The 21,752-nt window shown below is 39.2% G+C and overlaps 1 protein-coding gene across 1 annotated transcript in view; it reads left to right on the forward strand.

Annotated features, from left to right (window-relative positions):
* INTS8 (integrator complex subunit 8) overlaps positions 1–21,752 on the forward strand; it is a 22,487-nt gene continuing 735 nt past the window's right edge. The window contains exons 1-24 of the mRNA XM_035546358.2: positions 1–261; positions 1,349–1,523; positions 4,078–4,218; positions 4,648–4,719; positions 5,888–5,939; positions 6,900–7,082; positions 7,590–7,697; positions 8,383–8,538; positions 8,674–8,774; positions 9,436–9,577; positions 10,713–10,783; positions 10,917–11,092; positions 11,592–11,725; positions 12,374–12,484; positions 13,143–13,344; positions 13,927–14,048; positions 15,124–15,308; positions 16,346–16,379; positions 17,061–17,117; positions 17,198–17,259; positions 18,217–18,335; positions 20,123–20,226; positions 20,945–20,995; positions 21,633–21,706. Of these exons, the coding sequence (XP_035402251.1) occupies positions 132–261; positions 1,349–1,523; positions 4,078–4,218; positions 4,648–4,719; positions 5,888–5,939; positions 6,900–7,082; positions 7,590–7,697; positions 8,383–8,538; positions 8,674–8,774; positions 9,436–9,577; positions 10,713–10,783; positions 10,917–11,092; positions 11,592–11,725; positions 12,374–12,484; positions 13,143–13,344; positions 13,927–14,048; positions 15,124–15,308; positions 16,346–16,379; positions 17,061–17,117; positions 17,198–17,259; positions 18,217–18,335; positions 20,123–20,226; positions 20,945–20,995; positions 21,633–21,706 (2,762 nt within the window). The 5' untranslated portion in view covers positions 1–131. The remainder of the gene's footprint in view (positions 262–1,348; positions 1,524–4,077; positions 4,219–4,647; positions 4,720–5,887; positions 5,940–6,899; positions 7,083–7,589; positions 7,698–8,382; positions 8,539–8,673; positions 8,775–9,435; positions 9,578–10,712; positions 10,784–10,916; positions 11,093–11,591; positions 11,726–12,373; positions 12,485–13,142; positions 13,345–13,926; positions 14,049–15,123; positions 15,309–16,345; positions 16,380–17,060; positions 17,118–17,197; positions 17,260–18,216; positions 18,336–20,122; positions 20,227–20,944; positions 20,996–21,632; positions 21,707–21,752) is intronic.

Raw genomic sequence — 21,752 nt, forward strand, 5'->3', positions numbered from 1 at the left:
GCAGAGGGCTGGCCCTCACCCCGCGCCCCGCCCCGCGCTGCCCGCGGCCGGCGGCCATCTTGCAGGCGCAGCAGCCTTGGCGGAGGCAGGCAGCCGGTTGCGGGGCCCGGCCGCGGGGCAGCACCGCCGCTATGAGCGCCGAGGCGGCCGACCGGGAGGCGGCCACGTCCAGCCGGCCCTGCACGCCGCCGCAGACCTCCTGGTTCGAGTTCCTGCTGGAGGAGCAGCTGCTGGAGCAGCACCTGCGGAAGCCCTCGCCCGGTGCGTGGCTGGAGGGGGGCGGCACAGGGACGGGGGCGGCACAGGGACGGGGGCTTGGCGTCTGTTTCATCCTCCTTTTCCTGCCTGGTGGTTTCACTGTCCTGTCCTCGCCGTGTTTTCGTTTTGCGTTTATAAGTTACGGAGATGTTACAAGGAGGGGTTTTTGTTGTTGTTGTTGTTGTTTTTAATGGGAAGTGCTGTTGGGAAAAATGAGTGCGGTTTGCAGCCGGGTTTCCCCAGTTAAGGCTTGCTAGCATAAGAGCTACAGCCCTCCTACAGGTTCCGTGCTGGAGTTGCTTTGCTTCGGACTGGAATGAATAAAAAGCTGTATAGACTGGTCTATTATAAAAAATATTTAATATATATATATATATATATAGTAGCTGATCTTTTGAAGATCAGAGAGAGAAATCATTTTTTTTCAGAGCCTGAATTCTCCAAACAGCTGGAGGAGACAGGAAACCCACCAGTGACAGCACTGCTTTTACAAAAAGTAGATTTAAGCACAATCAGGCTATATCTTTTGGGCTGAGATCTTATGCTGCTATTTTCCAATAAAAATTATTGATGAATGATTTGTCTTCAGTTCTTCATAAAAGCCCAGAGGTACTGGAGAGACTGTCACATTGTAAGGGAGAGATGTTGCAGCTTTCATATCTTTTAAGAATCATACATTTTTTTTCTTCTAAATGTACATAGAAATAACAGAAGATGCTCATAAATACATTTAAAGTACAGAGAAGAAGTGTAAGCAGGCATTTATTTTTACAACAGCTAACTGATTTAAATGGACAGCAGTTATTTTCTGTAGATACAAGTACTAAAACTTTATTATTACAAAATAGGGAAAATAAATGGAAGCGTAAGAATGCAGTTATTGTGGTCAAATAAACTTCAAGGTTAAATAAAGAGAAGTTAATCTGATTTGATTCAGCATAAACAAAATACCCCTTGGGATTAGAACCTGTCAGGTGACAATGTTGTCCATATAAATGATAAGGAGATAAGGTATTCCTGATCATGGCTGCAACAAGAAATGAATTTCTGAGCTTACGTGGAATTTGAAGAGAAGTTGTGTTTTCTGCAGATCCACCGCCTGTACAGCTGATCGTCCAGTTCTTGGAACAAGCTTCCAAACCATCAGTGAATGAACAGAACCAAGTCCAGCCACCACCTGATAACAAAAGAAATCGCATTTTAAAACTTCTTGCTCTTAAAGTTGCTGCTCACCTGAAGTGGGATTTGGATGTATTAGAGAAAAGGTATGGTCTGTACATCCTCATACTGAATTTACTAAACTTAGAATCATAGAATCATTTACCTTCAGTACTACCAAGTCCAACCATCAACCTGATCTACTTGTGGCTTAATTCCTTCATTTTAACAAATGGAAATTTCTCTTGCTTGCTATTAGGGCAGTAACTTTCTTAGATTAAGAGGAGTCTTGGGTCTGCCAGCTGAAATCAAATTCTGTTTCATCTGTAGGTTAGACGTAAGCAGATCGATGCTGTTAATAATTTAAAGTGCTTACGTGCAAGCATGCTGTTCTAAGATGTCCAGATGTCTACTGTGTAAAGACAAGTTTTAGGTTACTCTTTCTAGAGTGACAAAAACAGCTGAAGTTTCCCCGTTCTGAAATGCATTAAGTTGGAGCTCTTGCTCCAGCTTTATAGTTGTAAAGCGCTCCATATATCTGTGAACTAGATCACTGAACTGGCTGTGGTTGAAATGGGCAATAGACAAACTCCTCCTCCTGCCAATAATTTCAGCTACTGAATGGTCTTGCAAGGCCTGGAACTATTTGCTTTGGCATTGCTAAGCATTATGGAATTACACTTAGTGGGGCAAGACTTATTCTCCACTTCTTCAGTGTATGTTAAAGTTGCAAGCACCTTGAAAGAAGAAAGTTCTTTGCTAGATAAAAGTTAAGTTGACTCAGTTTGTTTGATTTTTTTTTTTTGTTGGGGATGTGTTTTTAAATCGTATTTTACTGTCTTATTTCTTTGGAGTTAATCTGAAAATTACATGTTCTTTGTCACGTGTTAGAGAAATTCACTAATCTCAGAAGTATTTTGAAAACTCTTCCTTCAAAGTAGTGGTGGGGCTTGTCTCTCCAACTTTTATTTGTACTTCTTAATCTATGAAGATCGTAATTTTTTTTTTTTTAATAGTGTGCTATCGTGAGTGGTAAAAGGACTTGGAATGAGATGTCCTTGATTTTTACTTATTATGGGAAAAAAGGTGAAGAACTTCATATCTGTTGTTATAATTATCTGCCTTAGTGGAGTGTTGTGAGGCTGGATTACTGCGTCCTTAAGTACCTTTGCAAGGTGCTGCGCAACTGCAGAGAATAAGCTTAAACCTTTATTGTGGTTAGTTATGAAAATATTGTACAGAAAGAACTATCTGGTATACAGTAGGGGGTTTTATACATATTTTAGCTTTGAAAGCAGATGTGTCAGAGTGTGTACGAGAGGGCGTTTTTAAGGCTGCTTCCCTTCCTGCGGGAAGAACTTCCACTGGCATTTATTTGTGGCATACTTGCTGTCAGTTAGTACCTCTTCTTTTCGAAATATGGGTATAATCCTGATCAAAAAATCAGCCCTCCTGTTTGACAATATTGGGCTAATTCTGGGATTCAGTACAGAATTGTTTTGTTTTTCTGAGAAATAATCTGAAGTCATTTCAATTCCTAATACAGCATCTGTCTATATGCTAGGAAGAGTTCTCGCTCTTTGAGCTCACGAAGCCTCAGATTGTTCTCAGTTAAGAACTATGCTCTTTGTTTTTTTAACTGACAAACTGACCGGAGGCTTAGTCAGGGTAGTTTAAGAAAGAATCACAGCTTTTTCTAAAACTTCCGCTGTTATAGTCAGTTGAATAATGTTCTGCTCTTGCCAATGCAAACAAGATTCCTGGACCTGCCATTAGTAAAAACCAGTGTGTGTTAGTTTAAAAATCATAGCGTGGTCACAGACCTGGAGTCTAATGGAACACAAGACCTACAACTTATTAACCAAGGATTCTGGCTTTAGTTGCTACAAGTGTAGTTTCAACTGGTTATTTTCAATGCTGGTTGCAAAAAATGCAACTTTGTGAAAAGGTTCAAGGTACTTTGGCAGTAGCAGATCACTGCTAATTTCAACCAATGTCTAAATTAGCAATATTGTTTCAGTTGTGCTAAATTACACCTCAAAAGCTTGGAGTGATGCAATCCAGCCTGCATGCCTTCCCATTTTATCAGGGAAGGCTCTGTCCCACCTAATGTATGGTGTTATGTACTACAGCTTACAGTGGAACTACGGTGTTCTCATTCCAGTTCTTACTCTTAACATAGTTTGGTAGCAGATGATGTCTCAAAAAGGGAGCTAAGACATGATAGCACAGATAAATGTCTCCTTTATGTGAGTGAAGTTCCACTTAAAATGGAAATATGGAAATGAAAATTGCTTATCTTCTGGATGTATGATCTGGGACTAATTTGAAAAGAGTTTCTCACTATTTGGCACCTGTTGCTGTAAACGAATTATTTTTGGGATGTGTCTGAGCAGACTAATGCAGTGTGCATAGAAGTAGATAGCTCTGTCAGGACAACCTTCTACAAGCTTGACTTAGTTACTGATACAGGTTGCTGCTTTACATACTGATCTAGAACGTCATCTGATACAGAGCATTTCATTATGCTAAGTAGACGTGCTAACCATGCTGCCATGCTTTGTTAACTAATAATATAGTACCGAGTAGTAGTGTAAATTATTTAAACATTCCAGAAGTAGAATTACTGTATGAAGTACCTAATTCTATTCTTTTTGACAGCTTATCCGTTCCTGTGTTGAACATGCTCCTGAATGAGCTTCTGTGTATCAGCAAGGTTCCCCCAGGGACTAAGCACGTGGATGTAGACCTGTCCAGCATACCCCCAACCACTGCAATGGCCATACTGCTCTACAACAGATGGTAAACTACTTTTAAGGCAATAATCTTAAAATCATGATAGAAGTAAACACTGTTTTCTTCTTTCTGTGTACCTGTATGTAGAATGAGAAAGAATCGTAAAGTAATAATAGTGTTGTGGTCTGTAAATGGCTTGTAGTGAGGAGCTAAGTCTGAAAAGCGATTTTAAAGCTGGGTTTGTTTCCTAACAAAATGGTCAAGGGAGTAGTTGGAAGTGTCATCTCAGGAAGGTAAAAATAAAAATGTTATTGCTGTTTAGCTTTTTGTGGGCTTAAGAACATTTCTGAAATAGTAGATGCCCTCTTAAGTAGAGGGTGTAGTGTAATGGTTTAAAGCATCTGAAATAATAATCTGATATTTTTAAGAGGCATGTCATCTTATTACACTTCTGAAGCTAACGCCGTTCTTTGCCTAATTTTCTCCCCCCTGTAGGGCAATAAGGACCATTGTTAAGAGTAGTTTTCCTGTGAAGCAAGTGAAACCTGGTCCACCTCAACTGAATGTGTAAGTTACCAGCATGATTCGTTTGAACTTTGTGTATTTTGTAATCAGAAATAGAATCTGTAATTGAATTAAATCATCTTAATATACAATTGCTTAAAATGGTTAGCTATAACATGGAAAACTTAAATTTATTTCAAGTATATTCTTATTTTCCTGTCAGGCATGCTCAGTATATCTGTATGTCTGTGGTTCTGCTTTTTTATTGTGTTATGATCTGTGACTTTGTAGTGGCATGAAAAATAGTAGAAGAAAGGGAGATGGCAATTTCTCTGTGCAAAAAGCTTATTCTCTAGTTTAAACACAATATATTTCTTGCATCCTGTTTTGGCTTACACAGGCTTGATTAATGCTGTTCTGTTATAACTGTTCACAACATTATAGATAACCTGAGAAATAACAAAATGTTTTTGATGATTAGACAATTCTTTGTAATCTAAAGTCAGTATTGAGTTTTCATTCCGCAAATTGCGTGGCTTTAGTTACAACCCGTCCTTAGATTTGACTCTTGTATTATGCATTTCTCAGATAAAGTTGAGAGTATCTCATTGGTAATTTTCAAGTGTTTTATGTTAATTTTGTACTCTAGTATTAGATGTATAATATTCTGGCTTGTATGAGAGAGTCTGACAAGTGTTGATTAGAAACCCTACTAGTATTTCTACTAGAAATCTTGTACTGTCCTATCTGTATCTGGGTCTGATCCTGAATCAGAAGATTCTATATGGGGAAACAATTTAAAAATACTTCTAATTTTTACATAATCATGCAAACCCTGCTCCTGCCCCTCACGTATGCTTGTGAAGATTTTAGCAGTGAAGCTTCAAGAGACTTGAGGCTGTTGAAGCTGATTGCTTCATGATGATTTTGCTAATATTAACAATCTGATTTAAAAAGAAAACAACAAACAAATACACAAGGAAATGAAAACTGAAACTTTCATTTTATTAGATCATATTCTTATCTTAAACTCTTCATTATATCTTTTAATTACATAATCTTGTATTTCAGAGAGATAGCTAAGAATGTTTGATGGCCCAGCATAATGATGTTAAAAACATACTTAAACAAAACTTTTTTGGAATTAATTGTTGTGGTCTAGAGCATGAAGTAAAATAATAGGATGGCCTGCTTTATAATTAAGGTGTTGACCACATCTCTGTTTTTTCAGGATGAACCAGATGCAGCAAGAAAAGGAACTAACTGAAAATATTTTGAAAGTGGTGAGATTTTTTCCACCTCTAATTTTTGCTTGAATCTACATGTAAATATGAATGGACAGAAGATAAACAATTGCGTCACAATTTTGTTGGATTTGGTACATTTATATTATATTAGGCACTTCTAGCATTTTCAGAAGTTTTGCTGTGTTTTGGACAGTGTTGTAGCGGATTTAGTACGGAATTTGTTTTGTGAGATTGAAGTGTTCTTTCATCAGTCCATCCCTGGAGCCATATGAATGAAGCAAGCCTCCACAAAATCAGTGTGTGGTTAGTAAGACCATACTGTGCTTGAGGTGTAAAATCATATGGCAGCAAAATATAATGCTTACCTTTTTTTTAAGAGGATTTAGGAGGTGCATTTTCGGTATGTTGCTTTCAACAGAATGCTAGGTGTGCTTAAAGTGTTTTCCTTTGAGACAAGCAAGAAAGAGGAAAAATAAACCCTCTATTTCAGAAGCAGCCTAGCTCCTTTCCCTGCTCTTGTACCTAGAATAAGTTAAAGGCTTTGCATTTATACTTTTTCTTTTTTTATTTTTTTTCAAATAAGTGAATGTAAATGATGTTTAACTGTTTCACCAATTCATCATAAATTCTGGAAAAATCTTGCTATTCAAAGAGAAGCTGCTTTTAGTTCAGCTGTGAAATAATAGCTGAGAATTTACAATTCAGCTGTTGGATAACTTAATGCTCCAGACGTGGATAAACAGCCATAAGTGAAACTGGGAGAAAAATGTTTTGTTTCTGTTGGAAGTCAGGGTCTGATCCTGTTGCTCCAAGTACCTGAAATTTCGTTATTGTACAAGAAATACAGGAGCAGACGAGTGTGTTAAGGAAATTTTCTTTGCTATCACTTTACTATGCTGTTAAATTTCTAGTATTAATTTAAACCCAAAGCTAAGCTTTAAAACCATGATTTTTCTTTTTTCTTTTTTTCTTTTTAATGCGTTCGAACTGTTACAGTTGAAGGAGCAGGCTGCTGATTCCATCCTGGTGCTAGAAGGAGCACTTAAACTGAATAAAGATCTCTATGTCCACACGATAAGAACTCTGGATTTATTAGCCATGGAGCCTGGTATGGTGAATGGGGAAACAGAGAGTTCCACAGCTGGACTGAAAATCAGTGCGGAGGAGATACAGTGCCAGGTACTTTATGTTCTCGACTAAAGCTTTCAATTTACCTCTGTTTCTTTAGACAAAACGTAGCATGATATTTTGAAATAAACTGCAGTATTTTTCTACTGATGTTTTTTGCGTTCTTTCTTCAGTGCAGTAAAATGTAATTGAGTTCATTTATATGCTATTAAAACTTCTTTCAACGTTGTAAATATTATTGCTCACAAACCCTCACTTTTTCCTAGTCTGGAGTAAACTGTTGTATGACAAGGACTGCTTATTGCACTCTTCTTACTATTCTGTGGAAATCATTCTGTAATTTTCTTAATGCCTGTGCAGAATTACTTACACTGAGATCGCAGTTACAAAGGAAACAATTGAAGTATGTGGGGAAAGATACACAGCGTGTGTCAATACACCAGATAAAACTGGGAATAGTTTAAATATATGTAAAAACTGAGCTGAAATACTTAATGTTGACTTGAAATGTTATATAAATTTCCAAGATAACATGTCTTATATCAATGCTGTTTACAGGTTTGCTATGACTTGGGTGCAATCTACTTTCAGCAAGGAGCTACGAATGCAGCTCTCCATGAAAACGCTAAAGAGAAGTTTTTCAAAACAAGGGAGTTGATTGCAAGGGTAATGAGTGTTTTATTATAGTTTATGTTCAGCTCTTCTAAAGAAAAAGGAAGTAAATCACTGTTTCCTTCTTCAGCAGTGTAAAGCTTATGGTATACCTATTTTTTTTAAAGAAACTTCATGGCATTTTGGCAACAACTTCTGTTGCTTTGTTTTACATTGGGTCTTGTTCAGAACTATATTGATCCGGTGTGATGTATTATTGTTTTATTCTGTTGTGTATTGAATATTTGGTTATACAACTAGTACCATCTCCAGTGTTAATATTAACTTGGCTAAGCAGTACAATCCATGCCCACTGTGCTATTCTGATAGCGCTGTTGTGTTTTTGAGGAAGGTAATCATACAGCATTTCCTATTCATGTTTATCCAGTGTTCTGTTGGAAATGAGATCTGTCTGTTCTGACCTTTTACAAAAGATAATGTTTTCACTTACAGTTAAGATACGCTTCCTTTTTCATTTTGCTTCACATTTATATTTCTGAAACTGCAAAACCCAAATTTTCATTTAAAAAGACAAAGCATGGTGTAAGCTGCAGAAAGGACAAAAACATAAGTGTGTACACACACATTCTTCGACTGTTTTGTTGTTAGGAGAAACTGAGAGTCTCCATTTGTGCTTCAGAATTAAGCTCGTGTTTCATAATACTTGATCACTCAGATCGAATCGACTGTTACTTTTCAGATTGGTTCATCGTCGCTTCATTATACCATAGATGAAGGACGGTTGGCGGGGTACTGTCAAGCTTGTGGAGTTCTTACCTCATCTGATGACGATGCATCTCAACAGGCAACTCCTTACAATCAAATCGATAGCTGTTTGAAAACTGGCAACTATCAGGTATTGCGCTTAATTAAAGCCTGCTTCTAGTGGAGTTCTTCTCTTTTTGTTGTTATGTGCTGATGATTCCATCTACTCTGTTACCTGTAACTATTGAATTATCCATTGATTCATTCCAATGTGCTTGTGTTGTAGGACTTGGTGAAGATATTCCTTGAAGATAATCTAGCCCTCAGTTTACCTGTTCAGTTCAGGCAATCCGTGCAAAGAGAACTGTTCCAAAATGCTCTACAAGGGTGAGATGCTAAATAATGGTCTGTTCAATGTGGTTGAGAAGATGAGTTATGATTTTCAAGTATACGAAATCTTTTAAAAACAAATTTTATATATATATACACACACATTTTTAAATTTTTAACTAAGTAAATGCCTCTACAGAGGTCTTCTGAAGCTTGAAGTCAAAGCCAATCAGACTGCTGTACTAAGCAGTGATATTTTAGGAGATGTGTACTTTGTTTGGGAACTTTGGCAGTGTAGTTACCTGTGATTAGGAGCTTTGTGCACTGCTGAACCAGCCCAGTTTGTGCATCCTGAGATGCGTAAATACGCCTGAAGTTGTCTTGGCTGTCAGCAATGTGTGGGGAATGCTTACCAAGAGGAGATGTACCTGTGTGTTGGTCACACTGCTCTAGCTGGAGTCCCAGTGGTGCTCAGGCTGAAGAGAAAATGAAGCTTGTGTGTGGAACAGAGCTGTAAGCCAGGAGGGAATTTTCTTTCAAAAAAACTGAGGTCTTGGGTGAACTTAGGTAGATCCTAAGTAAATTTTTTTTGGAGTGCAGTCATGGACAGAGGTATGTGCTCCAGACTTGTCTTGGGGTCTGACACGCGGAGCTTTGCCTGGATACCAACTGCGTTTGTCAGAGAAGTTCTGTGATCTTGGGTTTTGTGTTCATGCAGGAACGATGCTCTGGATGAAGTTTGTTTCAAAATTTGCGTGTGCAACACCGTCCGTGATATATTGCAGGGTGAAATAATTGATGTTCAGTTTTGTCTGCTGTTCCTGAAACCCAACAAAGAGAAAATAGACTTCCTCCTGGAGGTAAGAAATTACTACCTGAAACTAGGTGGGGAGATGGTATTTAAGGAGGTATCTCTTTCCCCAGTTAACTGTGTGACTGTTGCAAGTAATGCTTGTGTTTCGGAGACAGAGAAAAATACTTGGTAAGGTAACTTCTCAAACTTCATTCAACTTCTTTGCAGGCAGCACAAATACACTATATATAATCAGCCTTGCATCTGTGTTGCTAGTTCATCTGTTGGGGAGGAACCCCTGTTGACTTACTGCTTCAGCTGGGTTTTGAAGTCCCTGGGTTTCCTGACCTCATTAAAATATATAGTGATATTACTGAACATCTCTTCTTGAGGAACAAAGAAACATTCTGCAAGACAGAGAGAGAGATACTGGAAAAAAGTGTTTGTGAAAGAGGACCGCTCTTGCCAGCTTTGTTGTAAAAACTAGCAAGTCATGAAACTGTCCTGATGTTCTGGATATGTGAGACTTAAACTATTGCTCTCAGTGAAGCTTTTTGGAAGTTGTTGCTCAGACTGAACTTACTCCTTTTGTTGCTTTGCTGTTAGTTTCATCTTCTGCTTAATTTGAGTCTTGTCTTTTGCGCGTCAGTTGCAGCTGTTCTCTTCAAGTATGTGGCTAAAAGTGACTGATAATACTCTGAAATACAGAGCCAGCAAAAGCTGTTCCATCAACCGGTCATATTGAGCATATTTCTCAAAAAGAAAAAAAATCATGTAAGCTGGCAATTAAAGATAACTAAATAGTTGAATTTAAACTAATGCATTTTTTCAAGTTAATCCTAGTGGATCTTATGGTTTTGCACTCTGAAATTTTAGTTCGTTTTTAAAGTCGTGCAAAAGGTCTTTATGTTCTTAATTATCTTTTGACTGACTCATACCGTGGCATTCAGTGTCAGCACACCTAAATATCAGGAACTGAACTGAAAAAAAAGTAGATTGTGTCAAGGAAGATCAGTTGTCTGAAAAAGCTTCTTGTGTACAGAGAGAAAGCAATTTTGATCCATCTGGTAGCGCAGTATTTGTCAGATAACTGTCTTGCCTCCCTTGAGACAGAGGGCTGCTAATTGGTAATTGTGAATCAGCAAACTGATTTCTAAGATTTCTAAGCTCTGGCTCAGTTGTTACTGCTTACTTTTCCCCAGGTTTGTTCGAGATCAATAAACTTGGAAAATGCTTCTGAATCTTTGAAGAGGAAAATGGCATCATTTCTCAAGTATGTACTGGTTTTGATACCCTGAATTTGCATCTTATAAGCAATGTAATGCAGCATAATAAGTGCTGTTGAGAACCTGTAACTGGAAAAATGAACAACTTCCTCCTTCTGATTATTAACTTTTTTTATTTAGAAACTTGTGTTTGGGTTTGGAAGATCTTCAGCTTGTCTTCATGATTTCATCTCATGATCTGTTCATAAAACTTCTGAAAGATGATGAACGGAAACTGCTCATTGATGAAATGCGGAAGAGATCTCCTAGGATCAACCTGTGCACAAAACCTGTGACTTCTTTTTATGATATCCCAGGTAATATTCAGTGTTTCATTAATTTATATCTGTGCAGTTACACGGTAACCTCAGGCATGAAAATAGGTGTAGATCTGTTTTCTAGTTTAGAGTAAATGGTTTTTAGAGCAAATACTTCCCACTTTTAGTCAGTGAATGTCCTGCTTGTTCAAGAGCTTTGTTCTTTTGCTTGTACTTCACTTGTATCTCAAATGAGTATATGCTAAAATAAGTGTGTGCTAGTAGACCAAGCGAGAGAGAGGTGTGGCAGTTGGTTTGAACTGAATCTGACTAGCAGCTTTTCCCAGGCAGGGTGTATTCCTGCCTATGGACTTAGAGCAGCACTAAAGTTTGTGTGACTGGTGGGCAGTACCACGAATAAAGAGGCCTTTAAAAGCATTGGTGTATCTTCTGTTCTTCATATGTCGTTTAAAGTGTCATCTACTAAATAATTGTAAGGCTCTACATTAAGAAGGAATGCCCTGGAGACATCGTTTTTTGTTGTTGTTGTTGTTCCTAGCTTCAGCAAGTGTCAATATTGGCCAGCTTGAACATCAGCTCATATTGTCAGTAGACCCTTGGAGGATTCGCCAGATCTTAATTGAATTGCATGGTATGACTTCAGAACGCCAATTCTGGACAGTCTCAAATAAGGTAATTTATTTCATGTCGTCATATGACAGACTAATTCTAGGACTGGTCAGGTGTCATATCGCAATGAACAGTAAACATTTTGCTGTAGATCCTCAATATTTTCTTTTTCAATTTTCTCTCTGCACAATCTTGGTGTAATAATAATGATATATATCTAAACTCGTATTTTGAATGAAAAAGGTGTAACCTTCACGTTAAACTGACTGTATCACAGATTTGCCTTGTGAAAAAGTAAATTTCTGTCATTTTTGCTTTCAGTGCTCTGACCAGTTATCAATGTTATTTTAGTTTAAATTCCTGTCAGGGAATGTAGCTGTTTAACTGTAGCTGAGAACAAGAGAGGGAGTACTTTTTTCTTAGGTAAGAATTCCTTGTCTTTGTGTTTTTTTTTTTCCAAATTATTGCGTATTCATATATGAACAGATGAACCCATGACCATATGTGCATATGAACAAAGTGGGGTAGGCAACAATTTTTAATGTATTTCTGTATGTCTGAGCTATGCATTACTGCTGATCAGATGTAAACATTTCTGCAACTGGTACTTAGAAATTAAGCATTTTTGACATCTGAGTTTTATTTTCAATGCTTAAACAAAGATGTGAATTCTAAAACTCTGTGCAAATGTCTTGCGTGTTTTTCTCTCAGTGGGAAGTACCAAATGTTTACGGCAATGTTATTTTAGGAATCAAAGATAACCTGACTAGGGACTTGGTCTACATCCTTATGGCGAAGGGATTACACTGCAGTGCAATCAAGGTGAGCAAGCCATCTGAAGTTACTGGTGAGTTAGTTTGAACAACAATGAAAATATGGAAAGCCCTTTATGAGAAAAAGGGCTGAAGAAATGGGAGGTGATAGAGATCTAGTAACAAGCTCTGTGTGTAATATAAAAATTAAATATCCCTGTCTCACAAAGTTCCAGAGCAAGGGTAGTGGCATTCTGGTGAGTTGGGCTGGGAGATAATTTAGTTCATACAAAATCTTATTTAGGATATACTAAATCATGTTGCACCTAAACCCAACATTGATTTTCTTTTTCATTGATGTTCTTTTGGCTGTTTTACTTAAAGAATTTACTGGAATGCTCTTTTATTTGCCTTGTAATTGACTATACTATAGTTTGTTAAAACTACAGGGTAAAACCGAACTGTCTATATAATATGCCTGTAGTTAACTTTTTTGGTATGTTTTTGCTTAAACTTCTTTTGTTTGAAAAATTTGAAACTGTGGGAAGTATGAAGCTAAATAGGAGTCCAAAGGACTCAAAAACGTATGTGATTATTGTGAGTTTCTTAAGGAATGCTAGCAATAATGGATGCAAAGGCTGCTTTGGCCAGGATTTTAGCTCTTAGACTTCTTTTTCCTCACGAATCCATTCAGAACCATTAACACACGTGTATCCTCTTCATTGCAGGATTTTGTCCATGCAAAGCAACTTTTTGCTGCTTGCTTGGAACTTGTGACAGAGTTTTCTCCAAAACTCCGTCAAGTCATGCTGAACGAAATGCTGCTCTTAGACATTTACACTCACGAAGCCGGACCTGGCGTTAATGGAGAACGTCCTCCTTCTGATCTTATAAGCAGAGTCCGAGGATATTTGGAAATGAGAGTACCTGGTGAGTATGTTGCTGTTTTTCCTGAGACACTGTAAAGCACAAAGAGGAGGAGAAAGCGGTAACTTTGTATTCAGATAAACCGTTTCAGTATATATTTATATACCATATAATATGTAGTATATTTTCCAATATAGTATGTTGGAAAAACGGTGGTGAAGTGTGATGTTGTTATTCGGTGAGTCTTTAGAAGTTCATTTAGCTTTTAGAAGTTGGAAATGAGAACAGTGACATCATGGTGCTTACATACTGCTAAACATTGACAATTTCTGCTTAGTGCCACTTAAAGGGTTTGAACAGGATAAACATGTCTGCATTTTATCTGGAAAGTTTAATTAGTTATTGAAGTAGTCCATGTGGTTTCAGACTGAGGGAGCTGTGTAGTATTGTTGCTGTTGGAGGAAGCAGGTGTTGCTTCTAATTTTCAGAGGCGAAGTCTCTTTAGGGCTAAGCATCATTTTTTCTGTGATGGGACATACAAAACAGAAATGGTTAATCAAAGGGGATTGATTTTGCTTGATTTCATATAATGCTGTTTTCCTCAAAAATAAAAAAATAAAAAAAAAAAAACCTATTTCCTTCCAGATATTCCTCTTCGGCAAGTTATAGCTGAAGAATGTGTTGCCTTCTTGTTAAACTGGCGTGAAAATGAGTATTTGACCATGCAAGTTCCGTTACCTCTGGTTCAAACTAATCCTTACGTAAAGGTAACAGCTGCTCAGTCTCAGAGCCTTGTCGGACTGTAACTGACTTTTTCTTGTTGAGGTCGCTTGTACTTGTAAAAGCAGGTACATTTCTGCCACAAGTGTCACAATTTTATTGCTACAACGAGTAAAGTCTGGTAAAGAAGACAGAGCAAGGCTAAACAACGAATGTGTTTGACAGCTGGCAAAAGACTCGCGGGCTGTCCTGCAGAACAGATGAACCGAACTGCATTGTAGCCCTTGTCATCTGCCAGCTGAGGTTGGGTCCCTGAGCATCAGGCACGTGTGGTAACAAGCCCCGAGCTGGCTGCTGAAACCCTATAGTAGCACTTCCGGGAAGGACTCGCCTCTCAGCTGGGATTCGGCCTAGGTTTATGTGGGAGATACGAGAAGTGTAAAGATACCAGGCTTCGTGTCTGGTTGTCTTTCTGTTCCAAAGACACCAAATGCACTGTAATGGTTCCATTTTTGAACATGATACCAGTGTTTAATTTCTGTGGACATTCACGCACTGCTGTTCTTGAAACCTGACTTTCAGAATGGTTTTATAGTAGTGTTTTTGCGTCAGTCAGGCAATAAAGCTGAATGCTGATAGTATTACAGGACACATTTTTGGCCTGCTCTGGTTACCTGTGGTGCTTCCTATAAATTCCATTTTGACCCTTAGGTTTCTCTGTGTAGCAGAGGGTGCCAGCACAACTTTATTTGACTTTTAGTTCAGATTAATTGTTATATGACAGTTATGGGTATTTGAGGGATCTAGTCTTTGTAAAACTATATTATATACAACCTAAAAATATATCTCTATATATTTGATTAAGCTCCTGAAAACAAGCTTTACATTCTGCTTGTCATAATGAAATACACCATACGGGAAGTAGTGAAGGGAAGAACGTTTTGTTTAATTCTTGTCTTCCAGATTACAGGTCAAGGTCCTCTGCTGCAAAGTTTAGTTACGTTGCTATGTAGTTTTGGAGCTTAAAATTGTCTGCTTAGTCATCTTAAACACCGATAATTCCTTTGCTCCAGTCAATATTCAGAGAAACTCTGCTTACTGTATTTCGTTTGCGTCGCACAGCTGGGACAGTTGCTGGCTGCTACGTGCAAAGAACTCCCAGGTCCCAAAGAAAGCAGACGGACAGCTAAAGACCTCTGGGAAGTGGTTGTACAAATCTGCAGTGTATCCAACCAGCACAAACGGGGGAACGATGGCAGAGTGAGTTTGATAAAACACAGGGAGTCTACGCTAGGCATTATGTACAGGTACCTTTTCTTAACTTACTTTTAAGATTGTTTGATTTGTATACTTAACCCCAAATTCCAGTCAAGAGCTGACTGTATTCCTCTATCATAGTGGTGGCAGCAGCTGAAGAGCTGTGTCGATTTCCCTGTTAGTTACCTAATCTCTGCTTGCCTTAGTGGTAACCGATGATGGGTTTAGAACTCTGATTTGTCCAAACAGTGTATTTAGCCTCTCCTTAAGTCCGAGACTGACTATAAGATGCCTGTTATGATAAACTCTGAAATGTATGGTTATATGGAATAGCTCTCCGTATTAAAAACTTGGAAAAGGCTCCCCTGTCAAAAGTATGGGCTGTTCCTTTGCCTTTCTTGACCAAATCGGGTTCATGCGCACCTAAAGGCCAGCTGCTTTTGCTTACATTGATGTGGGATGGGTGGAAGAGGGTACACGCTTGCTTTATGTTTTAATTGTATACTCTGGCAAGAAAAAGGAAGCCCTACAGGTGTACTTTAGGATCCTGAACCTCTTCTGACCACTGTAATTCAGACTGAAGGGCAACGCCCCTGTTTTTATTGTGGAAAAGAATCAGCAAAACCTTTTCCAAACAGGCTGTGCTTGTCTGCCTTGCTTATGGTGACAATTTCTGATGTGGCATGACAAGGAAATCTATGTGCGTTACAAATGATCATTGTGCACCCTATTCTGTAAGCCTGTAGGTCACTGTTGCAGTCCTAGCTTGGAGAATTACAGTACAGTTCAATGTCCGACTCGATACAAAATGAGTTTTGTGCCTTTTGTAGCTTGATAAATATGACACATCTACTATTTTAACCTTTTCTTAATTATAAAAGTCAAACTTTTCAGTGACTGTATTAAAAGTGAATGACCTGACTGAACTTTCTCGTTTGTACACTCAGCATTTGTAAGCTTAGAGCTGAAGGGTTGTTTTGGCAGATGAAGAATTTCCTTTACTGACTCTTATTTCCAGTGAATTAAGTTTGTATATGCTGTCAGTTGTGGTCGATTACTTACACAGATCTTTGTGTCCCTGATTTAGGAGTGAATTGCTGTCCTTCATCAAAAAGCTTCGGGTAAGTTAGAGTTGACTTGGCAATGTGCTTACAATCAGAACTTCCTTCTGGTGTTAACACCTCTCTGGAATTTAACAGGAAAAGTCCAGAAAATGCAATAGCCATATAGATGTTCTTATATGGCTGAAGAACTAAATTTGTTACGCCTGTCATACAGCAGTGTTGATTAGCATGATGTTGAACAACATGATCCTGAATTCTGACAGTAGAGATCAGTTAACAGGAAGAGTTTATTTTATTCCGGTTCTCATGAAGGTTGGACGCCTTGGGAAAGCATTTCTTCTGGAGGGGAGGAAGAAGCTGCTACTTGCATCAAAATTATGCAGCAGAAGTAAAAGAAAGGGAAATTGTTTAGTGTGTGTGTGTGTGCGTAAATGCACGGAAAGGTGTAATAAGCCTAGCTTAAGCTAAAGGTTAGCCAGTAGGAGGGGAGAAGTGTACAAAGTCTAAGTAAATTTTATATTCAGGCAGTTATTCAGGAAAATTTGAAATAATTGAAGACTACTTAAAGAAATTTTCTCGTAGTCTTCCTGTGCTGCAGGATTCTTAACAAAATACTGTCCTATTTCAATAGGAAGTAATGATGTCAGAACAACTGACGTAGCTTTAAAGCTTAGCGAAGAAAGTGGATTTCTGTTAATTTCACGGGAATGTCCATCACATTTTTCCTTTTCCTTACAGGAACCGTTGGTTTTAACTACAATATTGTCCCTGTTTGTCAAGCTTCATAATGTTCGGGTTAGTACATATAAAGATCACATTTGGATTTCTTGAAGCATTTCCCTTTGTAATTTCTTTTCCTATCTCTCTTCTCTTAGGAAGATATTGTGAATGATATTACAGCAGAGTACATTTCCATCTGGCCTTCCTCTATTCCCAAGTAAGATAATACTAACTCCAAAATACAGTTTTCAAAATACATTTAGATTAATTGGTTTAGTTCCAGTTACTGTGGATTAGTTACTGTGTGCTAGTGTCATTTCTGCCGTGTAAGGGCATCGCTGACCCCTTGTTTTTTGCAGATGAGTTGGTCTGAGTGCGTGGAGGTTTCTGCTCTTGATTTGATGGTACTGATAGAGATGCAGACACAAGAAACAGGATTTTTTTTTCAATTGTGTGCTTCACTGAGCTGCATGGCTGTGAGCCATATAATATTTTACTAAGAAGTAACTTTCTTTTTTTTTTTAGAGATGTTTGATTAATTACCAAAATACTAAGCGGCATATGGTGTGTATTGGTTGTCCTGGCCAGATTGAACTATGCTTCTCCAGTTTAGAGGGGAAGTTCAGAGAGTTCATAGGCTCTGTGGGGCCAGAACCTCACCGGTTCAGCATCTGTGTGTGTGTCATACCTGGGGGCATAAATAGAGAGAGCGTGTAATGTTCAGTGTGCTTAGTCTGTCCGTGGTTGGTCTGATGGGATAGCTTCTCTCTTACTGGTGGATAATTTGATGTATATTAGAAAGCCGAGCAGAATATGGTTTCCTGTCTGTTACCAGAATTTAGTTATAGGGTGAGGGGGAAAAAAAACATGTTTTTAAAAAATGGAGATTCCACGTGACCTTTAGGAAAGGCTGCCCAAGCAACGTGTCAAGCTATTAGCAGCTTTCCTTTCCAAGCTAGTTCCATAAGTTTGTAGAGCTAGCTGTCTGTGGCTGTTTATGCAGATCCTGTGATAATTTATAGTGGTTTCAGGTGCGCGATCTTTACTGACGTTATTTTTGCTTGACATTTAATGCAAAAAGCGGTTTGGACTTAAACTAGATGTGAACTCAGATTACTGGTTTTAAAGAAACAATCACTTAAGATTTTTTTGTACTTTTTTTCTTTCCCTTTAGCCTTCAGTCAGTGGATTTTGAAGCTGTGGCTGTAACAGTAAAAGAGCTAGTCAACTATGCGTTGACTATCAACTCAAACAACCACTTCTGGTTAATTATCCAGGCAGATATTTATTTTGGTAAGTGAAAACAACATCTGTTTTTTAAGCACGTGTATAGGGGCATTTTTTCTTTTGAAATTTGCCTACCGTCATAACCTTTCTTGTATTTCCTTATATGAAGAGAAGCTTAAGTGATATGACTTTAAAATCTTTGGGGGCAGTCATGTAAGTGAATTCACCTAGGAGGTCATCTAAGCTGACAGACTGAGCTTTCAGTGGGTCGTGGGGACTTGATTTTAGGGTAAGGGAAACCTTACTGTAGGAGTTGTGATTAATTTCATTTTTTCAGTGGGTGTAGTCAGTTCTTGAGTGATACAGTCATGCAAACCGGTAATGTGAGAGTCTCTTACTAAGTGAATAAAGGTTTTGTGGATAGCGCTTGCGTTTAAGTGTGGAGATCAGCTTTACCCTGCTCATCTGCTGCTCAAGTAAAATTGTTCTGTGTTTTATATAGGGAAGTATCTAGGGTTTGTAAATGAGGAAGCGTGAACTCCTGATCTCGTGTTGGTTGTGATGGGAAGCTCTTTCCCATCTCTCTGTCCTCACCTGCCACTTCCCTGCTACTTACCCTTGCTTATGAGCTGGGAGCAGCCAGCCGAATCGGGACATAGAGCACTTAAATCCGTTACCTGCCTGGGGAAGTCTTGCGCAGCCTTTTGATACTGTGCTTTGTTAGCGTAGTCCCCGGTCTAGTGTCAGCCTCTGAGGCTTACTTTATAGTGTAAGTAAAGAGAGCGGAGAGGGATAGTTGCTGAAGAATGAACTTTGAGAAGCCAGCCAGACAAGCGTGGTACTACCTGATGTGTGTGCTAGAGGGGGATGTTGTCATAGTCATCCTCAAAAGTAGGTGGGCATTTCTTGTGCTTAAATTTTCTGTAGTCTCTATTCTAGTGGAATTTAGCGTTGAAGCCAGATTATTCTTTTCTGGCAACAAAGCAGACAGCGGAGGCAAAGCACATACCCCATTTGCTGATGCTCTGGGCTATTGCAGGAGGCAAGGTGCATGTTTCTAAACCTCTTTTTGGGCTGGAAGCACAGCTGTGTTGTGCAGCAAGCAGCAGTGCAGAAATTCTAGCCTGTTGATTTATAAGGAGAGGATTTGTCTAGAAGACTTTTTTTTTTGCTGAAGATGGGGTAAGGTTTGGGCTCTCCCCTTAAATACGGGAGAGTGATTTGAGGTTATAAAGCGATATCATTCACCACTTGTATGAAGTGGAGCAGCATCCCAGAAGGAGGGTGCTTACATGGGGAGTTTCCAAAGTTGCTACCTGAAGGAGCAGTGGTTGGAGCACTCTTGGCTTGTGGTCTGTATTTCAGCAGCTATGTAAGCAAGCAGACTGCTCTGACTGCAGAGCCCCAGAAGGCGGTCTTCACGTAGGTTAAGAAAGAACTTAGTGGGATTAAAATGAGTGCTGAACCACGAGATGCACGTGGTGGCTTCAGCTGGTCCCTTCTAGCTCACACCGAGTAAACTTTGCTACCACCCGTGTGCTAAGTTCCGTGAAGCAAACTCCTTTTCCACTCTAAGGCTGATGGACTTAAGATCAAACATCTGGAAAGCAAAAAGTCATTCTCAGAAGTCAGAACTTTGCCAGTGTTATTAGTTTTCCTGATTGTGTGGTTTCTTATGAGTTGTACCTCCTCGTGTGTCAGTGCTTTTTAAGCAGTGATATGCAGGTCGTGTTCCAAAGGGAATTCAGCTGAGATGCTATGTCTGAATAATCCTGTAAACAACTGATCTGAGTCTTAGAAATAACTGCAGTGGTTACTTTAAAGTCCTCGTTTGGCTTTTTTCCCCACTACAGCAACAAATCAGTACTCAGCAGCCCTTCACTATTATCTCCAGGCAGGAGCTATATGCTCAGACTTCTTTAATAAGATGGTACCACCCGATGTGTTCACAGACCAGGTGAGTTGGGGTGTTGAAATGGGATTTAGATGTACAGAAATAACCTTTTGGATTCGGTCAGCATCCTAATCCTCTGAAGATACAGAATTGTGAGAGACAAAATCGTAGAAGTTACAGGAATGTGTGTATGTAATGCATTATAATAATGACAAGCCTACGCCCAGGGGAAGTGGCTATTTTCATGCCCTATCCCATTGCTTCTCCTTGTGTTTCTGTTCACATGGGAAGTGAGCATTTCAGACTGCTGTTTCTTCCCCTGTTAATTCTGACCAGTCACAGCCCCGTCTAAGCCTTGCAGCAGGTTGCAGTGGTCCTGAAGTCCTGGCTGGGACCGCCCTGCTGTCAGACATCAGCGCTGCTGCTCCTCAGCATGTGCTCGGCTCGGTGTGAGAGCTGCTGCCCCAGTGCCAGTCAGGCTGTTCCTGTGGGCGGGAGGATTAAAGGCGAAGCTTTTTAGTAGGCTGCAGCCCTGCTTCTTGGCCAGAAACGCTGTGCTTTGTTCTGTGGCACACATCATACCTGTGTGAACTTTCCTGCGTCACGAAAGCTCAGGTGGTCAGTGGAGTGTGCACAAAGCCCAAGGACAAGGAAGGGGTTTAGAAGAATGTAGATGGTTATTTTGCTGGTCTCTTTTAGTTAAAATATAGATATAGATAAATTTGTTGCTGTGTTCCTACACTAACATTTTAAAACTTTTTTTTTTTTAACCATTCTGTAGGTGATAAAAAGAATGATAAAGTGTTGTTCATTACTCAACTGTCACACCCAGGTAAGAGCTGAAACGTGGTATTCAGTAAAATGCATCTATAAGTATTTTGACTTCAGAAGGTGGGGGGGAGGACTTATTACAAAGTAAAACTGCATCTGACTTCCTTTGCAAATGCAATCTGCATTAAAATCTTTCGTCACTGTTGCTTCTACGGCACTAAAGGGACCCAAATTAACAGACAACTAAATACGTGCTTGGAAATGTTGCAGAAGTATAAGTAGTCTGAGGGGGTTTTTGTCCCATTTATATCTTAGGTTATGGATTTTTATTTTTTGCAGAGGTGACCTTGTTCTACAAGATAACCACACGTCCTGGCAATTGTTGTTCAGTGGGGTTGTTTGTTCTCCAGGAAGTAACGAAGTTCTAATAGCTCCTATAGCAGAGCCTAGTAAATACATTTAGAACCGTGGAAGCCAGGTGCATCCCTTCAAATTTGACTAAGCAACTGTCTTTTTTCCTCCTTTTAGGTATTAGTGTTGTTATTTCAGAAGGAGCTATGTAGGCCCCTGAAGTTTAGGTGCTTAGGAGGTGCTTGGTGTGGGAAGGAGCTCTTGGTTAGGTCTAGAAGCTGGGTGGGGCAGATTTCCATTTGTGGGGGAATAAGGCTGTGAAATCACCTCTGAGCCTTTCCTTACAGGTAGCTATTTTATGCCAGTTCCTCAGAGAAGTAGACTATAAAACTGCATTCAAGGCACTGCAGGAACAAAACAGGTAATTATCACCGTGAAGCTTCTATTACGGACAGTTACATATGTAA

The sequence above is a fragment of the Cygnus atratus genome, chromosome 2, assembly GCF_013377495.2.
Source record: "Cygnus atratus isolate AKBS03 ecotype Queensland, Australia chromosome 2, CAtr_DNAZoo_HiC_assembly, whole genome shotgun sequence".
In the NCBI taxonomy this organism is placed as follows: Eukaryota; Metazoa; Chordata; class Aves; order Anseriformes; family Anatidae; genus Cygnus; species Cygnus atratus.